Source organism: Biomphalaria glabrata, chromosome 3 (genome assembly GCF_947242115.1).
Source record: "Biomphalaria glabrata chromosome 3, xgBioGlab47.1, whole genome shotgun sequence".
NCBI classification, from domain to species: Eukaryota; Metazoa; Mollusca; class Gastropoda; family Planorbidae; genus Biomphalaria; species Biomphalaria glabrata.
The window spans coordinates 12,198,741-12,222,574 of record NC_074713.1 but is presented as its reverse complement, the minus strand read 5'-3'; the positions used below and the strand labels follow the sequence as shown (position 1 = coordinate 12,222,574).

Genomic DNA, 23,834 nt, shown 5'->3' with positions numbered 1-23,834 from the left:
AGATGGTTCACTTTCGGAAAAGAAAAAAGCATCAGTAGGTACTTTGAATGATCTAAAATATCATGATGTCCGATTTTCATTTTCTCTTCTACTTTCTGAGATCTAAACGGGACGGAAGGACAGACAAGCCACACAAAATTAATAGCGTCTTTTCCCCTTTCAGGGGCCGCTAAAAAAAGAGTACTTTTTTTTTTCAAAGGGAAGTAAATCGAAGAAAAAAAGTTTTGTTACACTTTTAAATTAGTTTTGGTAGTCTTTCTTTAAGATGATTAGCACAGTTAAAAAATAAAAAAAAAAAAAGAAGAAAATTCCCCATGTCTGACATTACTAGTAACCTACAAAGCTAACTCAATGCACCGTATTAGTTAATTTAACTTACATAAAATACATATAGATTTAATCGTGACCATTAGATGATTTATTTAGTTTTCTTATTGCACCGCGCATCAGATGATGACATTAAATTGGCATTCTATACCATTAGGCTAATATATATAACAATCACATTATTATTATTGTTTGTCCACATTATAGCAATCCTGGGTATGGATTACATCAAGTTTAGTATAGACTCTTTTTATCGAGCATTAAATAATTTTTAAGATCATAAAAAAAAAGAAGGATGTCCATATTGACATTAAAAACGAATCCGTTGTTACGATAGCTAGTCTAAAACGAAAGTAGAAAGAGATCGTTTGTGGTGCATCAACTTTTGACTCGAAATTTCATTGGTTGAAAATCAAGGCAAACTAGGTTTTCACTTTGTGAAGTTTGTGTTCTCTCCCCTTGTGGGACCAGGTTAGATCTAGACTAGAGGAATAATTTTAACAAACTATCGTTGAGCACAATGACAGTAGCACACTAGCCTGTTTCACTGTTTGGATGGTTCGACGTAAACTTCGCCTGCTAGTTATTCTAGCGGGCATCTGGCTTGTTGGTATTGTGGTATATTTATTCAAAGGAGATGATCAAGTAAGTGTTTCTTTAAATCTATTTAATACTTAGTGTCACTTAGTCTAGAGTCTCAGTCTAGACTTTTGAGTCCTAAGACCTAACTTCTAACTTTCTCTTTACTCTAACTCTAAGTCTAAGACTCTACTCTAGACTCTAGACTAGATCTAGTTACTAGATCTAGATCTAGTACTCTAGTAGAATTTAGAATATTAAGTAGTCTAAGTCTAAGTAGTCTACTAAGAGTCTAAGTCTCTAAGTAGTAGAGTCTAAGTCTAGACTAGAGATAGTCTAGAGTAAAAGAGTAGTCTACTTTTACTATATTCGTATTGTCTCTGTGATACTTCAATCTAGAATAGATCTAAGTTATACAGTACCTACACTACTATTTTACTAATGACTACTAGTCTAGATCTAGATCTAACTATGGCTAGACCAGATATAGATTAGAAATTAGATTATCTATGGTCCTAGAAATCTAGATCTAGATGAGTAGATCTAGTCTTAATAATAATAGTTAATAAAAATAAATCAAATAGATATGCCTACTGTACTACTGGATCTAGATTTAACTAGATCTATATATATATATATATTACTATTATTGTATTATTGGGCTAATCATAATAACACTCTCACTCTGTGACTCTCATCACTCTCTCATGATTATAAATTATTATGATACTCTGATAGTGATATACCATACACACTGCATCATTACATCATCATAGTATTCATAGTAATTTAATAGAGATCCAATCATAATGTACATATATAGATTATAGATCTACAATTCTACATATTGTAACAATATATTAACTAGATCTATTACTAGGCTCAGATCAAGATTTCTAGATCTACCATCTACTATATAGATATGTGTGTGTATACATATATATTTTTTTTATTTTAAGCCATTATTTCATCTAATATATAGATCTAAATGTGATTATGGAGATAAAATGACCGGGAACTAATAATATATAACTAGATCTAGTACTATAGTCTAGTCTAGAACACTTCTTTGGCTATTTTTACTGTACTAAATTTATACTTCTAGATCGAAATATTGGATGATAGATCTAAATTAGTCTTTGAAATTGAACAAGTACACAATCAGTCTAGATTCTAGATTTATGTAATCTACTATACATTATATCTATACTAAAAATATAACTTCCTAAGTATTAAGTGTACATAAGGCATTTTGTTGTAAACAATCTTATCAAGCTATAGCCCATATCTGTGGCATTTTACGTCTCGTGAGACGATCTTTTCCCTTTGCAACTTCTTGTGTGACTAAAGAGGCCAATCCTTGATACACAGCTGCGATCACAGGTTGGGCATATAAAATCACCAGGCGCCATTGCATTTTCACCCTTCTTTCTGCTTCTGTTGTGTATGACATCTGCAATCTGTGACCCTTCCTTTATGCTCTCTCTCCATGTGGATCTGTCCAGTGCCACCTCTTCCCAGTTGCCAGTGTCGATTTTGAAGAGTTTCATGTCGCGTTTGCATACATCCGTATAACGTAAAAGTGGGCGACCAGCGGCTCTCCTGCCTTCAATTAGATCGCCATACAGGATGTCCTGTGGGAGTCGACCTACTGGCATTCTACGAACGTGGCCAAGCCAGCCAAGGCGTCTGCTGCTGATAACAGAGCAGATGTCCTGGCATCCTGCTCTATGTAGCACTTCCTCATATCATGCAACCATAAATGCTAGCTCTAGCACTGTACCAAACTATTCCTTAGGCTTCCTTTTGGACAATAAAATAAAAGATTAAAAAATTATTTAGTTGACGTATGTTGACCAGTCATATAAACATCCCTATATATTTATATAATTTATGTCCTTTTGAACAAATGTATAATATAAAAAATGAAAAAACATTCTGAAAATTGCCACTTAAGATTTATCATCTAGATTCACTCTGATAAAGTCTGAAATAATTTTTAATAAATTTTATGAATGAGTTGTTTTCCTAAAAAAAAATTTCAAATCTAAATTTTAACCTAAGTCTGAACAGCATTGATCTTTCAAACTTTAATATTAAAGTTATGGCCCATGAAAGTTCCAGATAATCCATTGTATTATTTGATCTAAAATTTTCTGAGAATTGTATCTAAAGCAATGGGCAACAAAAAAATTGGTTTAAGGCACTGTTGGTCCATATTATTCTTTCTGAAAATATGTATACTATGCAACAAATGGTTAGCTTCCCAAGGATGTCAATAGGCACCACTACACTGACAAACTTAAACATTCAGCTGATTTGTCAATACACATGTGTGCACATCATCACAAAAATATACACATATGAAAAGTATGACTTGAACTTCAATACACCACCTGTTTTATACATTTTTAAGACCTCAAATATAATTTTTTGGGGGCCCTTGATGAATTAAGTTAGGTTACTTTTAATTTGACTATAATTTAGTTCCTTCTCATAAAATCCATCCTTGAGAGCCCTCCTATGAGCGGGACCCAAAGTAAAAAAATTTCAGTAGCCTCATTTTCTGCATGCCACTTTGGTTATGTCATTTTTTGCCAGTATATCTTGCTGACATCATTCTTTTGTATTTTGTCATTTTAATTGTATTTGGAAGTAGCTTGAATGGTTATTTAAAGACACATTTTTTTTAGGTGTCAAAAGTTTCCATGCCATTGTAGTGTTTACTTGTCTTATTATCATTAAGTCAACTAACTCCTTGCTTAAAAACTAGATGAAAGGACTTTGACAAATACCTGTATTGTAACACTGTGGAACACAATGTAGAATTTGAGACAGCAATGACATTTAGAGTTGGCACACTTTGTAGGCAATGGTCATGACCTAATTATGCCTGTACACATTCTCTAGAGCACATTGAAATACCATTTGGAAGGATTGGATCTACTAATATTTATTACTAATATACTAGAGTCTCAGTTTGATATTTTAAATTTTAGAGTAGATTCTACATTTGTTAAGATAATACAGTTAGTAATCTTTTGTTAAGCTGGTAATTAAAACAAATAGTGAAACTAATTTGTTACTAATAATAAGCAGACTAAGCAGGTCATTTTTCAAGAGGCATACAAGTTTGCAGACATTAACGTGTCAGGAGAGAGGGCAGGGTTAATCCGTGGACATAATATCCTCTGCTATTAAAAACACACAGCTGAAGGATGTTGCTGTCTGTCCGAAGGAATGAAAAAGTGAGAGTCGGTGCTCGGAATGAAGAAACAAAATAAATAATTTGCTATATTTATATTTACATCTTATGGCACGTTAAATGTCAGGTTTTTCTTTAAATTGGAATCTGGGAATGAAAAAAAAAAGACTTGTTCATCAAACTAAGATTTTACAATGTCTCCGTGAAAAGAAAAAGTTTTTGAAAATCCATTAAACATGTGTGAACAAGAGTTAGCATCTACAAGTTTCTGCCCAAGCCTTCTCTTCACTAAGCAGGACTACTACTTTTTTCTTATGTATATTAGTGTTATGTGTTTGTGTGTTTCCATGGTGACGGTGGGAAGAAGTTAGCGATTGGTTCTGAATAATGCAAGATAGGTGGCATTGCCGTCAGCAGTCTTAGTTAGGGGAAACGACTCCAGAACCCCAGAATGAAAAAAAAAAGTGTTCTTGTTGTAAGATTTTGTTAAAATACCATTTTATATTATTACTAAAGTCTACTACATTGATTTCATTTTATTTCAAGTTGAATACGTTTCTATTGTAATAAAATTTCTATTTAGTTTTGTTCACAAATAAGGTATTCAAGTTAAGATATAATACGCCTACAGCGGTTTAGTTGTCTACCAGCAGTTTGGTGCTACAAGTCAACGACCGTCAGCAACAATTAGAAGTACATTTGTACAAATAAACAGCCGCTTACACTTTAAGTAACATTATGTCCTCTTGAGCCTACATTGAAATATGTAGTGCCTGGAGTTTTTTTTTTTTTAATTACCTTTTTGGCAGCCCACATAGTGAAAAGGCCGTTATTGTGTTTGTAACGCGACCTGTGTCATTTGTCTGTCTGTCTTTCTGTCAGGCTTAAATCACACACAAAAAAAAAATAAAAAAACTCCGATTTCACCATCGCACTCATTGAGCTCAAAATAGATGCTACGGCTATATTTGGCTTCCCGAAAGTGAATCCTTTTGTGTTGAAAATTAATCATGCATAATGTATACCTATAATCATTTTTAAAAAAGGTTTAAAAACAAAAAACAAAGACACATCATGTTGCACTTGGCTCTATATACAGAAACATATATGTACTATCATTAGAAATCCGATTTCACTATCGCCTTTATTCATGAGATATTTATAGTCTTCGAAAGCATACAATAGTGTGTTTTTTTTTAAAGTAACTAATAAATATAAACACATAAACCAGTCTTAATTTGTTCAAGGGATGTGACCATTTTCAAAAGTAATGAGTTTTTTTCCGAAAGCGTGACTTTTTCAATTAAAAATCATATACTGTTATATAGTATGCCCATAAATCCTTTTCTAAATATGTTTCTTGTGGCAAGTACGTGTTTTTCACTAGCTGTCCGGATTACAAAGGAGTCTCTGAGGATTCTGTTTTTCATTTTAGAGAGTTTTAATGACAATACTGACCTCATTTCTATTGTTTCATTTCTTGTCACTGTTGCGAAAATGACTAAAAAGAAAAACCAAAAAAAAAACATTTTTTAAAAATACTTTTAAAAAAAAGCTTGTATCAATTAGTTTGGATCAGTCATATAATAGGATGCATGCTTGACCCAGACTCTAGTCATAATAAACCAGTGCGATTAGTAATATTTTTACCAATTGTATTTGTTTAGCTTTTACCTTTCTCAATGCGCTATGATCGTATCCCTTGTCTGGACCAGTTGTGAAAAAGAGGAGGGAAGAAGGGGGGTATCTATCATGTTCGTTTTTGAAATGAAAAAAAAAAATCACTCAGGGCTTAAGTCCTCAATGGGGCTAATTCAACTTATACCACCACACATTAATTATTATTTTTTAAATTGATTCTTGTGTTGTCAGGTAAAAGAAATTTGCAAAATTTCGACTTAATCCGAGATTGGGTTTGGGAGAAATCAAGTGTACAAACTTTTTACCAGACAGACAGAGTTGATATTATAAGTTTTGTAAAAATAAAAACGCTGTATACTATTTAAAAGAATAAAATGATAAACTAATTGTATTGATTTCGTTGCACCAATTAAGCTCACCGCTTTATAGACATTGATTTCCCCTCGTACCACCCAAGGAGCACACTCCACTGCTTTGTTTTAGTGTTATTGAAGCAGACATAAACACTAATGTACAGCCCATTGTTCATTCTTCACTGAGAAGGCTTATTGAGTTAGTCTCGCCTTTACTGTCTCCAGGAGGCCAGAGTTCCCTTGTTTGTTGCGTATCTTAGCCAACCTACTAAAACCTCAGCTTCAGAAGTAGACTGAGATGTATAAGCCGTCTTAGTCATAAGATCACGAGTCCCCATTTTAAAATGAACGCTGTCAGCGTTTTCTCCGTATTAGTTATTGTATTCAACTTTTGGGTGGAGCTTAAACTGAGTTAATAATGGCCATTGCACTTAGAATCTAGGCATTGTCACAAGAACCTAGATTTTTTAGTAAACTTAAATCTTTATTTAGGCTCGTCACCACTTTCACCTATCCATTAGTCTGTTGGACCGTTGGGGCATCTGTCGACCGTCTTTCTCCATTCCTCTTTTTAGATTTTAAGCCTACAAGAATGTCGCCATGACCAAGGAGCGCCCAATCTGACTTTAATGCCGAGAAGATATCGTTTCAGGTTGAAGGAACCAAATCTGGAATACTGGCCAGAAGCTCAAGGCGATCTGTAGGCTTGTACTATAGTGCTGACAGTATTTTTAAACTTCAGATTTTTTTTTGAGTCATTCTTTCATTAAGATTCTGAAAATAATTAGAATAATTATGAGAATCGCATTAACGAGGGTCGTCAGCACATTTGTATCATCTCGATTTCCATCTCCTCTTTTTTTTTCTCCTTAGAACTCGATGACGCAATGTTTATTTTTATGTCGATAACATACAACGAGCAAGTAGACTTCAATTAATCTCAGGTCAACCACATGGATCTATTTGTTTTTATTGCAATCAAACATGGCTGCTGGTCGCTTGTTGAAAAAAAAAAGATATCTTGATTTGATATCCGTGTGCCCTCAAGCCGCAAACGTGGCGCCTTCTGCCGCTGGACATCATCTTCATTAATCCTATTTAATCTTACCTGTCGCTGACTACCTGTGCTGCACGGGACATTTTTGTTGCTTCTGTCGCGGTGATCATTTGCATCGCAACATTATTTCAAAGACAGATCTATAGATCTATACCATACGTGTTTCACATTTTTAATTAGTTCTATTAAAAACGAATCTAAACATGTCATTTCCTCAACAATCGAGCTGGCAAGGTTTTGTTAGGAATAACTTTCATCGTTCTTTTCGTTGTAATCAAGTGTAGAAGTTACAACGCTGTGTTATAATTATCGAGATTTTGTGTCAGTGGGAAGAGGTGGATTTAGTAGACTAGCGTTGACAATCTGATGTAGGCGTTTACTTTCAGGGGTAATGGAAAGACGTGTTTGGGACGGAGGGGGTAGAGTGAGGGACACGAGATAGAACACGTGGCTTCAAGTGTCTCTTCATTTTCATTAGAAGATGTGAGTGGGAGAATAATGGATTTAGAAAAAAAGACAAACACTTATTAGAGAAACAAAGTACCGGAATTAGACGATAGCTCACCTCTAAAAGGAAGCGTGGTCGAGAGGCCAAGTGCTTTGCCTGGCTACCTAGAAGGGGGCTCGAGGTTCGACACCCGACTCGGGCAGAGTTGTGTTTACTGAGCGCCTAAGGCAGCACGGAAAACCAACTCCTAGATACCCCTCCCCCCCCCCCCCACTGGTCCACATATGAGATTGGACCAAAAGCGCTCTGAGCATGCTATAAGCATGAAAGTAGCGCTATATAAAAGATATAATAATAATTATCCATGCTTACAATGCAACAATAAAGTGTTTCTGGGGAGGGTAGTAAAAGAAGGGCCCTGTCTCCTTAGTGTAATTGTTAAGAATTTCATTTAGTGTCCGAGTTTATTTGGCTTTGACATTCGTACTTCAGTTTTGTTATTAATCCATCTTTATTATTATTTCACGTTCTTTAGTATTTCGTTGCCACTTTCTTTTTGCTTTGGGAAAGTTTTGTCTAGATAATACTTAGTGAACTTCTTGTCTACATAATACTTAGTGAACGTCTTGTCTACATAATACTTGGTGAAAGTCTTGTCTACGTAATACTTAGTGAACTTCTTGTCTACGTAATACTTAGTGAACGTCTTGTCTACATAATACTTAGTGAACTTCTTGTCTACGTAATACTTAGTGAACGTCTTGTCTACATAATACTTAGTGAACGTCTTGTCTACATAATACTTGGTGAACGTCTTGTCTACGTAATACTTAGTGAACTTCTTGTCTACGTAATACTTAGTGAACGTCTTGTCTACATAATACTTAATGAACGTCTTGTCTACGTAATACTTAGTGAACGTCTTGTCTACGTAATACTTAGTGAACGTCTTGTCTACGTAATACTTGGTGAACGTCTTGTCTACATAATACTTGGTGAACGTCTTGTCTACATAATACTTGGTGAACGTCTTGTCTACGTAATACTTAGTGAACGTCTTGTCTACATAATACTTAATGAACGTCTTGTCTACGTAATACTTAGTGAACGTCTTGTCTACATAATGCTTAGTGAACGTCTTGTCTACGTAATACTTAGTGAACGTCTTGTCTACGTAATACTTAGTGAACGTCTTGTCTACATAATACTTAATGAACGTCTTGTCTACGTAATACTTAATGAACGTCTTGTCTACGTAATACTTAGTGAACGTCTTGTCTACGTAATACTTAATGAACGTCTTGTCTACGTAATACTTAGTGAACGTCTTGTCTACGTAATACTTAATGAACGTCTTGTCTACGTAATACTTAATGAACGTCTTGTCTACGTAATACTTAGTGAACGTCTTGTCTACGTAATACTTAATGAACGTCTTGTCTACGTAATACTTAATGAACGTCTTGTCTACGTAATACTTAGTGAACGTCTTGTCTACATAATACTTAATGAACGTCTTGTCTACGTAATACTTAGTGAACGTCTTGTCTACATAATACTTAATGAACGTCTTGTCTACGTAATACTTAGTGAACGTCTTGTCTACGTAATACTTAATGAACGTCTTGTCTTATCATTACAGCTAATACTCATGTAAACTTTAGTGCCAGTTTTTAGCCCCCGCAGACTAATAGGCTACATTTGTGGAAGAATTTGATTTAATGAGAACCAATGTTTCTGGCAATAAAAGGCAGCCGAAGTCGCTAGGTTGATTCAAATGATTACATGTGCAGTGTATATGGTGTTGTATATATTTACTTAGGCAGGCGATGTCGCTAGGTTGATTCAAATGATTACATGTGCAGTGTATATGGTGTTGTATATATTTACTTAGGTAGCCAAAGTCGCTAGGTTGATTCAAATGATTACATGTGCAGTGTATATGGTGTTGTATATATTTACCTAGGCAGGCGAAGTCGCTAGGTTGATTCCAATGATAACATGTGCAGTGTATATGGTGTTGTATATATTTACTTAGGTAGGCGAAGTCGCTAGGTTGATTCCAATGATTACATGTGCAGTGTATATGGTGTTGTATATATTTACTTAGGCAGGCGAAGTCGCTAGGTTGATTCCAATGATTACATGTGCAGTGTATATGGTGTTGTATATATTTACTTAGGTAGGCAAAGTCGCTAGGTTGATTCCAATGATTACATGTGCAGTGTATATGGTGTTGTATATATTTACTTAGGCAGGCGAAGTCGCTAGGTTGATTCCAATGATTACATGTGCAGTGTATATGGTGTTGTATATATTTACTTAGGTAGGCAAAGTCGCTAGGTTGATTCAAATGATTACATGTGCAGTGTATATGGTGTTGTATATATTTACTTAGGCAGGCGAAGTCGCTAGGTTGATTCCAATGATTACATGTGCAGTGTATATGGTGTTGTATATATTTACTTAGGCAGGCGAAGTTGCTAGGTTGATTCAAATAATTACATGTGCAGTGTATATGGTGTTGTATATATTTACCTAAACTGAATGTCAGTATTCAGTGCCCACCGGTGTTCATCCTCCATTCATCTACTTATCATTGAAGATACAAAATCAGAAAGTATCACCAACATTATCTCTCATGTTTGTCTTCGTGTCTTGATAAGTTTAGCCTTTTATTCAATGTGGAGTTTGATTAAAGAAACTAGGAATCCAATGCTATGTCAGACACTAGGATGTAACGTGCTGCTAGTGTGTGCATGGGTTCATCGTGAAAAGTTAATGAGAAAGTAAAGGTTTTAGACATTTCGCGGGTCCTGCACATCTGGTCAAAGAACGTAATCAACAGCTAGAGTTGTTTGTAAATGTGCTGACCTCCTAAGTCTACTTTATTTTTAAGGCTATGTAGAGGGGTGTTATCGGTGGCAGTTTTTTCTTTGAAATGTGTGGCTGGGTATAAATGGCTTGGCTACCTGTCGAGGGGTTGAATCTTGACTCTGAGCTGGGTGGTGAACTCCCAAAGACAACACGGCAACCTTCTACCCTCCCCCTCCCTCCCATGTCCACCAAAGACCATGGCGCACTGAGCAAGAAATATGCGTCATTAAAAATTCAGACTAAAATAATTGCATCTAATTAAAATGTTATTAAAGAAGTTAATTACTGTCAGCCATACCCGCCCCCCCCCCCCCGCTTTTTTTTTTAACCGTCAGCCAGCCGCCCCTCCTCCCCCCACCCCCTTTTTTTTCGTTTTGGAACTTTGAATAACTCAAAAACTCATTAAAAAAAGGGGGGAAAAACAAACAAACATACATGATTAATAGAATTCTAATCAATCATGATTTGAAAGTGCATTATTTTCCTATGTTGACTTTTTATTTTTAGTTTCATGTGTTAGACAAATTAATATTTATATTTCATTTTCCTTCCTTCCGTTTGTTAAAAATTGAAGATGTGAAAAGTACAAATGTTTACAAAGATTGATCTTGAAAGCTAGACCCTACATTGAGGAGATAAGGTAGGCTCTACACATACATTGGAATTAACCCCTTCGTTCTCCAGACTTAACGGAGACACAGTAGCAGCGCATGGTCTGTGTGTATAAAGTATACATGTGTGCGTGTGCATCGTGTAGTATATGTGTAAACAAACAATGGCTTCTCATTTAAGTTTGATTAGTTTCCATATAAACTTTTAACCAGACAGACAAAGTGAGTTGATATAAGCTTGGTAAAACAAATGGTCCAATTGATTTGGAGTTAGGAGAGGATGAAGGATATATAGAAGTATGAATACAATGGTGCACCTCTGTGTGGGAAGAATTCTAGCATAACATAATGTTACATGAACAGGCATTAGCTGGCGGTTTGTTTCAAGAGATACATCCATACTGTGACTGTCCACCTGTGGTCTCTTTTAATAGTGTATTCTGGAAAATATTTCCATACATTCGTTATACAAATTTCTATAGTTATAATGTTTTGATTGGTGTAAGGACAAATTGTAGAACACATTTCCATATGAATAATAAAGATTATATTATTATTTTTTTTACAAGAACCTGTTAAGAAGGGGGCTCAGTGGCTGAGTGGTTAAGCGCTTGGCTTCCGAAACTGGGGGTCCTGGGTTCGAATCTCGGTAAAGACTGAGATTTTGAATTTCGGGATTTTTAAGGCGTCCCTGAGTCCACCCAATTCTAATGAGTACCTGACTTAAGTTAGGGAAAGTAGAGGTGGTTGGTCGTTGTGCTGGCCACTTGATACCCGGCTCCTTAACCGTTGGGCAAAGAAACAGATGACCTTAACATCATCTGCACTATGGATCGCAAGGTCTGAAAGTGGAACTTTTAACTTTTACTGACTATTGTTATAAGGGCGTTATATTTGGATTCAACACAAACTGATTTAAATTCATTCTGCTGACTGATGTCAAACTTTGATGAAAAATTATCATTATAACGAGGCAACTTGAATAAGTGTTAGTCTGTGCATGTGTTTGTTTGTCTGTTTAAACACAGAAGTCAGCGTATTTTTTTTTCTTTGCTTTTTTTTTTACATTTTTTTTATTCCTGCCCTTGTTAAAATCTGCTTCCTAAAACTCTCCGTGGATGAAAATATTTGGAAGCCACCTTTAATCAAATGTTAAATAGTTTATTGTCATGAATGCGCCCGGAGTGATGGTCCCAATGTAAAGGTTTGACTGCAACTATTACAAAAAATCTTTCTTTGGTAGAAGTCAACTGATGTAGATCTGCAATGCACAAATTTGAGTGCAGAAAAAAAAAAAGAGGGGGGTATCATGTATCAAAAAAAATCCACCTGATGAAACCAGAAAGTCATTTTTTAATGATGTATGCTGTAAATAATTAATGATTTTCATGGTGTTCATCACACAACTCATTGGCGAATACGGAAAGTGTATTTCATATGACTCAGTGCTGCCAAAGGTGTATTTCATATAACTCAGTGCTGCCAAAGGTGTATTTCATATGACTCAGTGCTGCCAAAGGTGTATTTCATATGACTCAGTGCTGCAAGAGGTGTATTTCATATGACTCAGTGCTGCCAAAGGTGTATTTCATATGACTCAGTGCTGCCAAAGGTGTATTTCATATGACTCAGTGCTGCAAGAGGTGTATTTCATATGACTCAGTGCTGTCAAAGGTGTATTTCATATGACTCAGTGCTGCCAAAGGTGTATTTCATATGACTCAGTGCTGCAAGAGGTGTATTTCATATGACTCAGTGCTGCCAAAGGTGTATTTCATATGACTCAGTGCTGCCAAAGGTGTATTTCATATGACTCAGTGCTGCAAGAGGTGTATTTCATATGACTCAGTGCTGTCAAAGGTGTATTTCATATGACTCAGTGCTGCCAAAGGTGTATTTCATATGACTCAGTGCTGCAAGAGGTGTATTTCATATGACTCAGTGCTGCCAAAGGTGTATTTCATATGACTCAGTGCTGCCAAAGGTGTATTTCATATGACTCAGTGCTGCCAAAGGTGTATTTCATATGACTCAGTGCTGCAAGAGGTGTATTTCATATGACTCAGTGCTGCAAGAGGTGTATTTCATATGACTCAGTGCTGCCAAAGGTGTATTTCATATGACTCAGTGCTGCAAGAGGTGTATTTCATATGACTCAGTGCTGTCAAAGGTGTATTTCATATGACTCAGTGCTGCCAAAGGTGTATTTCATATGACTCAGTGCTGCCAAAGGTGTATTCGCGTGATTTGCTTTTGAGAGCATCACAAACAATGTGAATGAAAGAGAGCATCACAAACAATGTGGATGTAAGAGAGCATCACAAACAATTTGGATGAAAGAGAGCATCACAAACAATGTGGATGAAAGAGAGCATCACAAACAATGTGAATGAAAGAAAGCATTACAAACAATGTGGATGAAAGAGAGCATCACAAACAATGTGGATGTAAGAGAGCATCACAAACAATGTGGATGTAAGAGAGCATCGCAAACAATGTGGATGAAAGAGAGCATCGCAAACAATGTGGATGAAAGAGAACATCACAAACAATGTGGATGTAAGAGAGCATCGCAAACAATGTGGATGAAAGAGAGCATTACAAATAATGTGGATGAAAGAGAGCATAACAAACAATGTGGATGTAAGAGAGCATCGCAAACAATGTGGATGTAAGAGAACATCACAAACAATGTGGATGTAAGAGAGCATCACAAACAATGTGGATGAAAGAGAGCATCACAAACAATGTGGATGAAAGAGAGCATCACAAACAATGTGGATGAAAGAGAGCTTCACAAACAATCTGAATGAAAGAGAGCATCACAAACAATGTGGATGAAAGAGAGCATCACAAACAATGTGGATGTAAGAGAGCATCACAAACAATGTGGATGTAAGAGAGCATCGCAAACAATGTGGATGAAAGAGAGCATCGCAAACAATGTGGATGAAAGAGAACATCACAAACAATGTGGATGTAAGAGAGCATCGCAAACAATGTGGATGAAAGAGAGCATTACAAATAATGTGGATGTAAGAGAGCATAACAAATAATGTGGATGTAAGAGAGCATCGCAAACAATGTGGATGAAAGAGAGCATAACAAACAATGTGGATGTAAGAGAGCATCACAAACAATGTGGATGTAAGAGAGCATCACAAACAATGTGGATGAAAGAGAGCATCACAAACAATGTGGATGAAAGAGAGCATCACAAACAATGTGGATGTAAGAGAGCATCACAAACAATGTGGATGTAAGAGAGCATCGCAAACAATGTGGATGAAAGAGAGCATCGCAAACAATGTGGATGAAAGAGAACATCGCAAACAATGTGGATGTAATAGAGCATCGCAAACAATGTGGATGTAAGAGAGCATTACAAATAATGTGGATGTAAGAGAGCATCGCAAACAATGTGGATGTAAGAGAACATCGCAAACAATGTTGATGTAAGAGAGCATTACAAATAATGTGGATGTAAGAGAGCATCGCAAACAATGTGGATGTAAGAGAACATCGCAAACAATGTGGATGAAAGAGAGCATCGCAAACAATGTGGATGTAAGAGAGCATCACAAACAATGTGGATGTAAGAGAGCATCGCAAACAATGTGGATGAAAGAGAGCATTACAAATAATGTGGATGTAAGAGAGCATAACAAATAATGTGGATGTAAGAGAGCATCGCAAACAATGTGGATGAAAGAGAGCATCACAAATAATGTGGATGAAAGAGAGCATAACAAACAATGTGGATGTAAGAGAGCATCACAAACAATGTGGATGTAAGAGAGCATCACAAACAATGTGGATGTAAGAGAACATCACAAACAATGTGGATGTAAGAGAACATCACAAACAATGTGGATGTAAGAGAACATCACAAACAATGTGGATGTAAGAGAGCATCGCAAACAATGTGGATGTAAGAGAGCATCGCAAACAATTTCCATATCCATCATTCCGTTCTCTTTGTGAAGGACAGAAGATAGCAATTTGTTAGAAGTTGACCTACGACCTTCCCTGGCTTTATGACGAAAATGTTATATGTTTGCTATCCAACGAAAAAATGAATAGTCAAAGAGTCTACCTTCTGCCCCCCCCCCCCCCCCCAAAAAAAAAAAATTAATGTGTATGTGTGTGTTAGGAGGGCTTTCAATTGGCCAAAGGACCAATGGGTCATGGCTTCGACTTTTCGTTTCCTGATCCATCTGACCCTTTAATCCCCATGAGAGAGTATTCCTCAGAGGTCGCGAGTCGACTTCGCCTATTAGGTCTGACAAAGACCGAGTTACTTAACGTCAAACAGCTGATACGCTCCGGAGTATGGCCTCCGCGCATGCCAGAGTCAATGAGAGATTGATACCGATCAAGGGCCTGTGTGTTCAAGCTACAAACAATAGAGTACGGCTGCCAGTTGCTGCGACACTAAATACACCAGTGCATATTCTTTGACAATAGAGAGATTTGATGACTTTTCTTTATTGATGAGAGAACAAAACAACATACAAATTTTTGAAAACTAACAAAAAAAATAATCAATGGTCATTTTGTTAGAAGAAAACAAGAACATGCCGGTACTATATAGAACATACCGGTACTATATAGAACATACCGGTACTATATAGAACATACCGGTACTATATAGAATATACCGGTACTATATAGAATATACCGGTACTATATACAACATACCGGTACTATATAAAACATACCGGTACTATATAGAATATACCGGTACTATATAGAACATACCGGTACTATCTAGAATATACCGGTACTATATATATAGTTAGTCCATCGTGGTTCGATGATGACCACTTTGTCATCCAGGGGGGCTGAGGACTTTGCAATGGGGTTCTATGCCTCCTCATGTGGCTGGTGAGACCTATGTGAGCCCGGAATGTTCGACTGCACACTGGGCAGGTTATTACCGGTACTATAGTCATTCATTGTCGTTTGTGTAACAAGTGGGCTTTGTTCTTCACATTTATTATAAACAAAAATGTATTCACCCTCTGTTTACTTCTTGGCCTTCTCTACTTACCCTGTGCAAACTGCTGAATAAATAATGTCGTGTTGAATGCAAGTGTTCTAGGTTTCACTTGATGGATTCAATAGAAAAGAAAATAAACCGGAGAGACTTTGAATTTGAAACCAGCGTCTTGGGATAGATCCACGCCCTATCATACCGGCGCCCACTGTTGAGATAATGTTACGCCGGCAGGGTGGACCTGGGCACTTTTCATTTTAATGTATAATGAATGAGCAGAGGACGAGGGTGCGTTGGATCAATGTTTAAGCCTGAACTTGGCCTGATGGCCTGCCCAGAGGTAACATACAGCGAGGCCTTTGTGTGAGTGGGTAAAATCGAATGGCCGAATTTTTACACACAATAAGAATTGACTATCAAGGCTCTAGAATCTTATTTTTAATAGATCACGAGGAACATTTTATTATTTCTAATAGATCACGTGTAACATTGAAGTAAAGAATACTCTCATATTTTGTCTGAAATGTGAAAAGACATAAAGATTGCACGTGGGAACAAAGAACATTCTGAGTGTAATTTGTAAGACAACCACTACATACTGCCTTGCCAAGCTCTTTAGGGCTGTCTACATAGTGGTCCCGAGTTGAACCCTACTCGCTGTCATCCCGTGGCGTCTCGCAGGAAGTTTTAGCTTGGATGTTAAAGTCGTCTTTCTTTACAGGAGAGTCAGAAAGTATAGACACCTTTGAAGTGGCTATAACATCAGCGTGTTTGTTTGTTAATGATATTTCAAAAACTTATTGTTTTAATTGTAGCACAAAAGGATTATTTGTAATCGTCTTGCTCTCCATAGCAACCTTTCGTTGGACTACCACAACGTTGTTGTTCTGGATCACTAGAAGGCGAGGTCGTTATTTTGATGTCTCGGTGTTGAGTATTGACACGTCTTGTATCGATTGGTGTTCCACAGAGGGACAGAGGTGCCATTGTCGTCAACGACACGCAATACCGTGCCCTGCTGAGGTTACTTGGTGAAATGGCGGCTCGGTTTGACCCCTGAGTTAGTCTGGTGAAACACCTTTAGTGCACAATGAATGAATTATCGGGAGAAAATAAAATACCTTTTTTTTATTTTACTTTTAAGTACAGATTTTCTGGTCTGGTTGAAACTTAGGAACAGAGATCTCGTAAGTGAAATACAAACTTATAAGGATCAATTATTGATTGACAATGTTGCAAAGCTTTTTTTTTTTTTAAAGGGTTCTCTCCCCTTTTAACACCTTCCTGGTCGCGCATGACGTGGGAAACAGCCGAACGCATTTAAAGCCGAAGATGTCACTGGCATCGAATAAAACATTGATAAATAGGATTAATTTCAGATGATGAGTTCCCTGAAGCGGGGTTACTGGGCTTTTAGACTTTCCCTCTTGGTTGCTCTTAGCTGCTCTCCCTTTCTAGTTATGTCGTGCTCAAGATATTGGTTTGACCTTGGCACCGACCACTCTCTTTAAATGTTGAGAAAAATCACATTTTCGCCTTGATCAGAAAATTCGATTTTTTGCCGCCTGAATTGTTCCTCTCTGATGCAAAAGTGGAAACATGTTCCGGATAATTAAAATATGACCCGAGGGTAAAATGTGGCCTGCCAAAATAGTTCTGTAAGGTTTTCAAAGTTTGCGAACTAAAAGAGAAGACTGGACAATTTTCTCTTCTGGTCTAGTGATGTTAGCTGTTGTGTTTGATGGAAAAGAACAAGTGGTTGACTTGTTGGGTCGATACTCTCTCGGGACGTTGGGAACTGAGCTGAGATAATTGTCGGGAACGGCTATTAGAGCGCTCCCGATGGATTTAATCTTTTCATTTTAAATTGTGATAAATGAACAGACTGCAGTACAGATATGTCGCCTCATTGTATTCTTTTAGAATTTTTTTTTGGAATTGGGAAATGGATAATATCGATCGTTACTATGGTTACTTGTTTTCTAAACGTCACTAACATTCCACTTTTGGGGTGGCTCGTCTAATCGATAGGCAAGGTTAAATTTACTATTTATTTCAATATTTCAGTCAACAATCAATCCGTCAGCATGGACTGTGTTTAAATATAATTATTTGCCTTTTAGGTTTCTAATTTTATTGTACAGACCTTCCCTTTTCATATTATTATATTTAGTAGTAGTATTAGTAGTAATATTGTTAATGTTCACCCACAATACACTCATGTGTTAACCCAAAGGTTCTCGTCACTTGGTTTCAGTGACCAAATAACGCAGGAAGCAAGAATACTGTTCTTGTATACTGTATTAGTAGTAATATTGTTAATGTTCACCCACAATACACTCATGTGTTAACCCAAAGGTTCTCGTCACTTGGTTTCAGTGACCAAATAACGCAGGAAGCAAGAATACTGTTCTTTTCGTACAATGTGAAACAAGAAAGCTTTAAAAAAAATATTTGTCAGTGAGTCAACTAGGGGGCTCGAGTCCAACCCGAGCAGGGTTGTGTTTGCTGACCTTCTATAGTGCAGCACGGGACCCTACCCCCCCCCCCCCCAACTGGTGCACAAAAGAAACGCTGTAAGAATGAAAGTTGATGTATACAAAATCAGTTTCTAAAAAAAGACTACATGTGTACTGCGTGTTGTGTTCATTGTCTCATTTGGAATGACTGCAAAGACACTAAAGACGCGCTCTACTGACCCGACCGTTGTTACGTGCTAGACATGACAACCTGAATCGTTACTTTAAGTACAGGCATACAAACATTCCATGAAGTGCCCATCAAGTCTGCGCGCTAATTAATAATACTAATGATGGCAATATCTTCGATTCCGAAGATTAAGGACGAGTCCTTGTTTTACATGACTTCGCTATTCCAGTTGCGACCTTCATATTTTTCCGTATCACGTACAGATAAAGCCTTGTATTTTTCGTCGCTGCGCCTGTCTTCAGCAAGCTAATTAGAAAATAAATTCTTTGGTTTCCCATGACAGTGCCGGGAACTGCGGATTTCACTGTAACCAGTGAATCTCTTGGCACCCTTTCTCCCCTCCCCATTAGTAATGTTATTTCGTAATCAAAATCAGAATTCAGTGTCATCTGTTACAGTTTACTTAATCTTGTTATATCAGAATTCGTTTTACATTTAAAATAACAGATATGGACCATATGATGATTGGTTCGTTATGTGAATGCCTACCAATAGACATAGACCACGTTATGTGAATGCCTACCAATAGACATAGACCACGTTATGTGAATGCCTACCAATAGACATAGACCACGTTATGTGAATGCCTACCAATAGACATAGACCACGTTATGTGAATGCCTACCAGTAGACATAGACCATGTTATATCAATTTGTGAACCATGTAAAGACAAAATTCAACTTTAAATATACCGCAGTGTTAGTAACCATACAAGGAAGATACAGACAACTAGCAGTGAACATTGTTGTAGTTAACAATCTTTTTGCTATTTCCTTTTGATTATGATTGTTTGACTATACATTCAATAGTGTGCTTTTTGTTTCCCTAGTGAAAACGAGTCAAATGAGATAAGACTTTATCTTGAATTCCTGCATATGGTGCGTTCACTCAGCACTGACACAGTCCACTAGATTCCTGTATGACCTGTAGGCTTGCGAGTCTTTATTCAATTATCTGTTGTACAGACGTTAAGGCACTATCTCAACTGACATCCCTGAAATGATGGTACATTCTGAAAAAGCGCTTGATTTGATCAGTAGTAGCTAATAAATATCCAGTATATTTAGTCTCAAGAGCCTAACAAAAAAAAAAAATCACATTACCAAGTGCTCGATTTGAAGAGTAGTAGCTAATAAATATCCAGTATATTTAGTCTCAATAGCCTAACAAAAAAAAAATCACATTACCAACACATAAAAAGAGATTGAGGATCCACAAAATAGTTTACATAATGATTTAAAATCAATTTGTATCAGTCGGCAAGATGTATTTCAATATGCAATACATCGCTAAAGCAGCGCCTAAACCACCCTGACACCCTTTCATATGTCCACAAAAGAGCTTGGGGTGTAGCGCAGTCCACATGGAAAGAGCGAGGAAGACGCACTATACAAAAGCAATTTAAAAAACAAGGTTACAAAGACAGTTTATGTGGAAACACAAACTCAAAATCGGCCCCCGAAGTGGTCCACCCAGGCAGGTAAAAAAGGCGGGTTTCAATATTTTCAGAAAGAACATCAGATTGAAATTCTATCAAAGGCAAATGACAGAGAAGAATGGAGAAGAAGGTCGACAGAGCTTGTGTGGTGCCCCAGCGGTCCAGCAGACCAAGGGTTAGGTGAAAATGAATGTGGAGTTAGATGTGAACCTGGCCAAACTGATGTCTTATAATGAATATCTAATTAATCTAATTGTTTTGTAAAGGGTCAATCTCTTATTCAAATCCTCAAGAAAAATACATTTTACATGTTTGTTTTCATGCGCTGCAGTTTACGCGAAAATAGTTTACGAAATCTAAACGGGACAGACGTACGGACAGACATTCCACACAAAACTAATAGCGTCTTTCTGCCTTTCGGGGGCCGCTAAAAATTAAACAATTAGTGGTGTATCGGGACAGAAACGTAGACTGAAAGTTAGAACCTAATTATTGGTAGAGACACTTCGTCTGGTTGTTAATTGCACAGTTGTAGTTACGTCTGGGCTGTCATGCGTGTTGAAAGTTTTTCTTGCCTTGGATAACTATCACGTTTGCGAAGTCACCCGTCAGCGCAGTGGTCCGTTCTCTCCATCTTTACACGTGCAATTTCATTGAGTCGTCGTGTGAGAGCCACACGTGACTTAACCCCCACAAACTCATTTGTAAGAGTTTGTGGATTGTCGATTTGTGGACTTAGTTTTAGGCCCTAGGAGTCTTGGGGCAAGTGATGTCTTTTTTTTTTTTTTCAAATCAGGTTTTTGCCAAAATCATTTAGAGATTTGTGTGTGATTGAAAAGTGTGTTTGTTTTAGATTATTAAAAAAAAAGGGTTTTCAGTGTTAATAGAACATTATTTACAAGTACTATTATTATTTCTGACCAAAACAAACCCAACCAGGTTCAGAAACGAAACTATGTTAGTCGCGTGTATTTCTGTCTCTGTTTAAAACAGATCCATTCTTTTGTGATGCAACATCGGCACTTATTACAGCTCTGTCTTGAATATGTTTTTTTTTCAAATGCTCTATCAATATTGTTCTCTAGACATCTTCTGTCTGCTCCCATTGTGTTGTATACATCTCTTGTTTTCTCACGTCGCGGCCCGAATTTCTGAATAGCTATATGCCAAGAAGCAGAAAATGGGCTCTAAGACACGTGCGCTACGTAACGAGGCCATAGTCTGTTTGAGCAGTCGCTTTCAAGCGCATCTCTTCAAAATGATGAAGTGTCCTGGATTGAAGCCTGTCTCTATCAGACAAGTGGACTCGATGAAAGAGATAACTGAACTGTTTACTTCTAGTCATTGCCTTTTAATGGTCAACTTGTGCTCAGAAATACTTTGTCTTCATGTCTTGTCTGACTAAACTGTGGCATGTGCTGAGCAATTTGTATCCGAAGGTAAGTTCTAGACCTAGTAATGAAATCAATCCTCTACTTTGGCAATGAATGTGTAGTTAAAGACGGAAGTGAGACGCCATTGTCAGTTAGTCCATTTTATTTCAGTTTTTTCTCTATGTCAGTCCCGTGTATACAACATTTTCTGTAGATGTGTGACAGTCATCAAGGGCATTCACCTGAAGTCCACATCTGATTGGATAAAGCAAGAGGTCACAGTGTACGCTTAGCTTGACATTGAGTTGCTTTGGCCCGTTTCTGAAAATCTCATTTCTTTCATCTTTTTTTTTTTTTTTTGAAGAGCTTTACTCAACACCTGATGAATTGATGGTTGATTGGATAGATGTGTTATGATAAATAGAGGATGTTTGGATAGATGTATAGATTAAAGATGATAGAGAGGATTGATGAATAGACCGAGGTATATCTGATGAAGGATGAATAGATAGATGAATTGACCGATGTATATCTTTGAAGGATGGATAGATAAAAAAAAATCGACGCATATCTAATGAAGGATAGATAGATGGGTAGATGAATAAATCGATGTATATCTGATGATGAATAGATATAATCTATATTTAGATGGATAGATGAATAGACCGATGTATATCTGATGAAGGATGGATGATATGGATAGATGAATAGACCGAGGTATATCTGATGAAGGATGAATAGATAGATGGATAGATGAATAAACCGATGTATGATGGATGGATAGATGAATAGACCGATGTATATCTGATGAAGGATGAATAGATGGATGGAAAGAAGAGTACATGGATAGATGAATATATAATTAAGCAGGCTAAACGTTTACTGTCTTTTTTTTTCTATTATTAACTACAACTTGTCTTGACGAATGTTTCTACAAAGAGTTTTCTTTCATAAAGTTGAAAACACAAATATTCTAGAGATTCTGTGTGCACCCAGTTTACCACATGTCTGTCCTATCTACACAAAGTGAGTGACTGCTATTAAAACTAGAACTGAGATTGTACAAGAACTCATTTGTTTCTAAATAAAAAAAAATAAAACTGCATCATTTACCCCTTGACTGTCAGGCATGTCCAAGAACCAGATGCCAGAGGTTTTGTTGATTGGTGGATGAATAGTTTGTGTGTGTGTTTTGTTTGTTGTGTGTGTTGTGTTTGTTTTGTTTGGCGTGTGTGTGAATGAAACGTCTCTTCTTCGTCTGCACACTAAAAGACAGTCTAAGTGAAGCAAAGTATAAGTCTCTTCTTCGTCTGCACACTAAAAGACAGTCTAAGTGAAGCAAGCTATAAGACTTCTTCGTGTGCACACTAAAAGACAGTCAAAGTGAAGCAAGCTATAAGACTTCTTCGTGTGCACACTAAAAGACCGTCTACAAAATAATCAGCAATGACATAATAGGATGAAATTCACTTGCGTAGAACTCCATGAGAATAATGGTACCCTAGGTCCTAGTCTATAATGGTACCCTAGGTCCTAGTCTATAATGGTACCCTAGGTCCTAGTCTATAATGGTACCCTAGGTCCTAGTCTATAATGGTACCCTAGGTCCTAGTCTATAATGGTACCCTAGGTCCTAGTCTATAATGGTACCCTAGGTCCTAGCCTATTTTATGTTGTCATAATTTAGTAGATTTTCACTTAAGGTTTTAATAACATACTGTTCTGTGCACATCACTTTTGTTTTTAAAGTGCGAAATGAATCATTTGCTGTTTTTGGACATTTTATCGTAGAAAAAGGAGTGTATGTTTTTTTTTTCTAGTTTTTGCTTTTCTTTTTCAACTAGCGATCGCTCCACGAATAAATCCACGACTGTAGCTTTAACACTGACAGTACTAACAGTTAGACAATGACACCAACGAAAGAGTGGCCAATTAAGCAGTGGAACCCAGACAAAATATATTTCAGTCATTTTGAAAGAAATACTCTAGATATCGTAGAGCCAATATTTTTTTTTTATGTTATCATTATTTTTCAGTCATTTTGCAGGAAACACTTTAGATATCTTAAAACATAAATATGCAAAAATAATAAGCTAAAATGAATAATTTCAAAATATATCATTTATTTACATTCCAAAAGTGTACTTTGAAAACAGGCATAGAAACTTTTCAGATTTATACACACATACACACACACACACACTATCTTTCACTAA

At 36.8% G+C, this 23,834-nt stretch overlaps 1 protein-coding gene across 1 annotated transcript in view; it reads left to right on the top strand.

The window, feature by feature from the left end:
• Positions 1-882: 882 nt before the first annotated feature.
• LOC106058096 (polypeptide N-acetylgalactosaminyltransferase 2-like) overlaps positions 883-23,834 on the top strand; it is a 60,741-nt gene continuing 37,789 nt past the window's right edge. The window contains exon 1 of the mRNA NM_001311281.1: positions 883-972. Within this exon, the coding sequence (NP_001298210.1) occupies positions 883-972 (90 nt within the window). The remainder of the gene's footprint in view (positions 973-23,834) is intronic.